At 38.0% G+C, this 6,502-nt stretch overlaps 1 protein-coding gene across 1 annotated transcript in view; it reads right to left on the minus strand.

The window, feature by feature from the left end:
• LOC106514129 (T-lymphoma invasion and metastasis-inducing protein 1) overlaps positions 1-6,502 on the minus strand; it is a gene marked incomplete in the record, with an annotated part of 62,199 nt that overhangs the window by 22,381 nt on the left and 33,316 nt on the right. The window contains 4 exon segments of the mRNA XM_014003242.1: positions 2,121-2,207; positions 2,457-2,538; positions 3,435-3,539; positions 3,962-4,132. Of these exon segments, the coding sequence (XP_013858696.1) occupies positions 2,121-2,207; positions 2,457-2,538; positions 3,435-3,539; positions 3,962-4,132 (445 nt within the window).

Raw genomic sequence — 6,502 nt, forward strand, 5'->3', positions numbered from 1 at the left:
GTTCAAGCCCAACAGCTCAGCACATCAAACCAGACAAAGAAAAAGGAAGAAGGACACAAATCCACAGCTACTATGTACCGGTAATCCATTTTCCTTTTTTTTTCTTATCCTAAGGATCATGATATCGACAGATCAGGCTCTGAAAAGATAACTCAAACATTTGAAATGGGGTTCTCTGAAAAGCTCATGAACAATTACTATCTTACCTGTTGGCGATAGATCTAGAGTTGAATGCAGACAAGATTGATGAACAAAAATATACTCTTACTGGAGTCAAGAAGTGTGTTTATGCCAATACTATTTTTTTTATCTTTACACCGCCATCAGTTCCATCTGTAGAGCACATGATTCGTGTCTCTTGTTTATATTTTGTGGTTGTTCTGTTGTGGTTGGTGTACATGCCAGCTGAAGAAGGTTATGTTTAAATATAACCTTTGTGGTGTGTTAAAATCACTCACCCCCAAAGGCAAATGGGTTACAATTAACTTTTGGCATAAACCTATGGGGTGCCAAGTGTAACATAAAATAAAATGTTGAAAAAGGTCATTAACACATTTTTATTATTTAACTCACTTTCTGAGTGTAAAATCCTACATAAAATACAGTACTTCTATTAACGTTACCGTTATCTAGCTCATTGTTCTTACATTTTGAAAAATTAAATCTCAGATGTTGCATCTAAATGATAAAGTTTACTTTTTTTTTTTCAAATTAGAACACAGCCTTTGCTGTCAGTGTGCACTTTTGTTGTGACGTCCTCATCCTGTGACAAAAACAAATGCTAATGTTGCTAACGTTGCTGAAGATGGCATTTAAAATTATATGCAAAATGTGTTCATTGAAAACAATATGAATGGTACCTGTGGTCAGGCAGTTTGAAAAGAAGCTTGGACACCGGCTACAACTGCAAGTTTGATGGCTTGTAGGGAAGAATTAGCAGAGTTAGCAGTTGCTTTTGTCTCGGGATGATGACATCATAACAAAAGCTGCCAACCAATAGCAAAGGCTGCATTTCATTCCAAAATAAACTTTAATATTTAGTCACAACATTTAAGATTTAATTTTTACATTTAGATTTAGAATTTACCATGTCGAAGTAACATTTAACATTTAAATGTAACATTTAGTAAAAATCAGCTAAAGTGAGCTAAATAATAAAATGTTAATGGATTTTTTAAACTAGGATTTTACACCCAGAAAGTGTGCTAAATCATGAAAATGTGTTACTAATGTTTTATTTTACACTTAGCACCCCATATACACATACCTCCTGAACTGATTAACGTTTGAAGTCCTTTCATTTCAAGATGGCCGCCACTACTTACTAATTAGCCTTAGGGAAAAATTTAGAGTTACCAATTAACCTAACAGTCATGTTTTTGGTCTGTGGGAGGAAGCCAGAGTGCCCAGAGAGAACCCACACATGCATGGAGAGAATATGCAAACTCTACCCAGAAAGGTCTCCAAGCCGGGATTTGATCCGGCAACCTTCTTGTTGAAAGGCATCAGCTCTGCTGAGCCACTGTGCTGCCTAAGTGTAATGTAATTGACTAATAATCATCTATATTGATCTGTACATTTATTTGAACTTAATCAATGAAATAAATTGAATCTAAATATTCTCATTTCTTAGAAAAAGTAGTCCATTAGTGAACCAGTTTCATTTTGATATATGATCAGTGGAAGCAACTTCTTGTCATCTCTCCTCAAATGTCTTGTGGCTAGCAGTTCACATTTTTCAAAAAGGAAATAAAAAGCACACTTTGACAGGAAGTGCTATTCAAATTAAAATTACCTGATTACGTTGATTTGAAATCACTCAATATTAAATTTATTTAGAATTAGATAAACATAATGTTTATGTTTTATTTAACTACAATGACTGGATCTTACTCCAAACATTTTTATTTTAAATTTAGTTAAATTGTTGCCTCAAAATCAAAAACACAATTATATTGAATATATTTTACATAATATATTAATTAAAATGTACATAGCCATAGAATCATTTCTTTCAGTGTTAACTAGCACAAAAATAACTATAACTTTGTCAAATGTACAACTATTGGCATGATTCTTTATGCAATAAATACTGTAAATACACATGAAAATGTGTGTACCTTTGGCTGAAGCCAGTCCCCCTGCTTTCACCTCGGTAATATGAAGCTGCTGCACCCCATCCTCATCAATAACTGCCACAGAAAAACCTATAAACACAAAGAATGAGACAGGGAGAGTCGCTGTGTTAGTCCTTCTTGAAATATCTGTTTGAAAGGATTCACTGCTGCATAAAAATGAAGTGATTAGGTTCACTTAGGACCACTTGTGCTCTCACAGGGTCATTTTCTTTCAGTAATTATCAAAGCAAGACTCAATAAAGTCCATTAAGAAATCAATTTGACACAGAGTTTCAGAGCGTGTCGAGAACTGAGGACTACTGTCGCAGACATACGCACCATGTCCGATGGTGTTGGACTCGGTTTTGTCAAAACGAATCACCTTGGTAGCTTTGTGGCAAATCTCAATCTCCTTGTAGAGCTGCAATCACACACATGCATATTAAAGTGAAAAATAAATGGAAGGCTACAACAACAGATAAGGTCAAGGCTATGCTATAGATCTTAAGAAAGAATGAACAGGTTCATGCATTATTCCTGATCCTCGGCAGATCAAGTGCACGAAAGGTTCTTGGGGTCGAAACAAAGGTCAAGTCTGTGAAGGGAGACGGTGTTCAGACCCTCACACCAGACAAGAGCACAGACACAGCAGTGTGTATGAGGCAACAACCAGGACAGACGTCTGTGCTGTGCAATATCCTTCTCAGAGGAGAAATAATAATGTAATATCATACCCTGAGCATGAAAGAGGGTGAAATGAGTGTCTGATCAAAGCAGGAAGATAAAAGTGGCTCTTGTTGAAAAGCCCAGTTAGTTAGTGATTGAGCTTTGGAAAAAGGTTCCATATATCACCGCCACAAAGAAAATCCACTCTGAGAATAACGTGGAGGTGAAACCTTTTCCAGCAAATTTGATTTTTTTTTTGTGTGAATAATATAAAAAGTCCAAATACACACACACACATTCTATACAATATAAACAGATTTCATTCAGAGTGCGCACAATGTACTCAGAATGCTATTTTAAATTATTTATTGCGTTTTGCAAAAATGGGTGTTTTGCCTTATGGGAATTTTGCGTGCATGGCATTATAAAGCTGAAACCAGGTCATAAAGAATGCACAAGGTTTCGTCCATGTCTGCTGATAAACTATTGGAAATTCTTTCATTATGAGGCGAAGGTGAAACCTAAATAACACACTACGTTTCACTGCAACAAAATCCACAACCCGCACAGTAAAAGAGCTCCACACAGAAAATGGGATTATTTGATAGGTGTTTGCCATATGTTGTATTCTATATGCTGTAATTTTCTTACAAAGTCAGAGATGTCCTCCTCAAATTTGGGAACATAATAAAGGGTTTGGTTGTCAACCCAAACCTTCACACGCAGGTAATGGCCAGAGGGGTCGATCTGATGGGCCTGCAAGCACCAAAACAGAAAATATATTTTACATTAAATAAATATGTACACAATTTGATCAATAAGCAGAGATATTGATAATTTTATGGGATTAAAATTTTGCCTTTTATGACAGCTTTAAAGCTTAAATATTTGCAGTCTTGGCAGTATGATAGCACGTTAACACAATAATAAATAACAGGACRTAGTAGTAGGATTGAACGCATTTGGGAAATTATTATTTTATTATTAAACCTTTTATTCACCAGGAAAATCCCATTGAGATTAAGAATCTCTTTTGCATGACTGGCAGCAATACACAGAGGTTACAAACATTTACAGCAAAAATAGAAACAGCATCATCATTGATAGATTACATAAAAGATTTCAAGAAATCTGTGACATCAAGAGCTGCATAATGTAGTGTCTCAGTAATGCCCTACCTTACAGATGGATCTCAGGACTTCCGTTGCTGTTTCACCAGGCTGTATAACAGCCAGGACGGGCTGATTGTTCGGCAGACACACCCAGGACGGTTTCAGGTGATCGGGAACCCAAATATCACTATCCACAGTTTGGTTGGGACTATTTTTCACTGACTCTTCTGTTTTCTTCTGAAATGTACACATAACCCACACATACAGTACAATATAATGAGTAAAAACAGACGTGCAAGAATTATCTTATAATAACTCATGATGGATTTTAATCTACACCATATTTGTGAAACGTAATTCACTTGTGTTGATGAGAACTTTTACCGCTTTGTGTTTTGTATAATGCTTGTGCGTTTTGTTTGAGCTGTTCATCTAACTGATTTCCACCAGCATTCTGGCCACCATGTCGGCCTCTCTCTTGTTTGACCTCGCAACGCCTGCAATGTATCTCCTATCGAATAACAGCATCCAGATTGTCTCTTTCATTCTTCTATCACACCCACCCCCCTCCATTAATCATTGCATCTCCTTCGCGTGCCCTTTCCCCCTATCTGTGCTTCCCTCCACCAACGTCCCCCTCCCCTTCTCTGCCTTCGTGCCGCGTAATCTGCTGACAGTTAACAATCACGCCCTGATGCAGTCCCTGTTGAAATTAAACTAAGCTAAATCTTGGCTCAGTCTGTGATAGTATTTGGTGCGACAGAAAGAGTCTGACTTGTGCACAAACAAAATACAGATACACAAAGACAGAGTTTTCCCAGACAGACAACAGGCTGGGGGTCCCATAACCAGGACCTCCCCCTAACTCCCTGAACTCCCAGGCTTGCTCTGTACCATCTGGCTTCCCTCCTGGCCTATCTTAGATTCCTCTGCTGGGGGGGTGAACTGGTTCCAGGAGGCACATTAAAATCTCCTGGTCTCTCATTCTCTCCTAAACTAGCAAGACTCCCCTGAATCACCGCTCAGATGAGCCTATCCGACTTGTCTACTCAAAGCTAATCTTGCTGAAAAGTCCTCACTGTGAGAAATGAGAACTGCATTTGATGCTTTTTGTTGCTACAAATCGAGGCATGCTAAGTTTTATGCATTTCTTTACAGTCATCTGTGCCAGAGGAGGTTGAGCGTGGGTGGAAGGAAATTGATCTCTCATTCTGCCACTGGGGGCCCTCACAGCCAGAGCACTTTATTGCTCCAGTTTTTCCTTCCGTCCTGCAGGGTTCAGATGGAGGCCTGTCTCTCCTCTCCCACACCGCCTTCGCCTTTTACCGCTTCTCATGAAATATGGAGCGAACACGCTTGTCCTTGCACAACCTCCGGTATGAATAAGTGGGACATTTTTCTTTACAGTTCAGATAAAATTACCCCTCGTTCATCTGTGATCAAATTCTAATGAACAAGCTCTATGTCAGGCTGGCGTTTCTTTTCAATTGTCTGCAAAGTGTGGTCAATACAAGTGGGCATATGAGGGCACAGATGGCGTGAAACTTCCAGGCCCTTTGGTATATAATTTCTGCATAATTTCAGCTAATGATCAGCAGATATCAGATCCCATTTGTCTCAATGGGATTTATCAGACTGGAGTTTCTCTCTGGTTGAAGGAGTATGATTCTGATAAAGTTGCCTGAAGCAAAAGAAACAAAAAGGGTTTTGTCAGCATGAATGGTTTGATAAAGAAAGGTTTTATTTCTGTCTATCATGCCAAATGGTCATTACCGGAGGGGTAAAAAAAAAAAGCTGATTATTTATTGGTCGATGCAGGATGAGAAAGAACTAAATATGACAAATTCAAAAGTTTCTCCTTCGCATCAAGGAGAAAAGCTGACGTCTGAAATTGTTACACAAAGAGATTGAGAATAAGGTCAAAGAATTGCTCACTGGTGCAAAATGGTTTACGGATTCTGTTCTTCCCTTCAGATGACCCGCTGAATAAAGARCCGATGCACCAAACCCATCTAAGAGAAAGGAAGTGGAAAATCCAGCTATTCTGCTGGCCTCGGGGTCTTAAGAAGACCCTATCTCATTATACAAACACAAAAGGTTCATCAGATGCCCCAGTGATCTTTCTCTTGGTTTACAAGAAAAGCAAACAATGACGCCTAATTAGCCTAAAGCTAAGAGAGCTCTGGTTCTCTGCAGAGAAACTAAGAAACAAAGAAGGAACTTTGCTCAGCCTGGGGAAGATTATTAGGGTATAGGCATAAACATTCACTGTTGTGGCTTTTGTCACATCTCTTTAGCTGCAGCATGGGAAAGAACTAATGAAAATAAAGACAAGTTATGACCTACTTCATGGTTTATTTAAAGCTTGTAACAACATGAACAGAGCTAAGCTTCGTTCATCTTTTAAATAAAACAGTTGTTGTCTTGTAACTAGTTTAAACTCTTAGTCTCCCCTAATGTAAACAAAAATCTAGATTTATTAGTCATCGTGATTTTTTTTTTCTCTGAGTCTTTGAATGTTACGAATTATATGCTCACCACTATTACTTTTTCTTCAGCTAATTTAATTGACATCTGGGCTTTGCTTTTTGTTAATAATAATAATAA

This window comes from Austrofundulus limnaeus, unplaced genomic scaffold (genome assembly GCF_001266775.1).
Source record: "Austrofundulus limnaeus strain Quisiro unplaced genomic scaffold, Austrofundulus_limnaeus-1.0 Scaffold17, whole genome shotgun sequence".
In the NCBI taxonomy this organism is placed as follows: domain Eukaryota; kingdom Metazoa; phylum Chordata; class Actinopteri; order Cyprinodontiformes; family Rivulidae; genus Austrofundulus; species Austrofundulus limnaeus.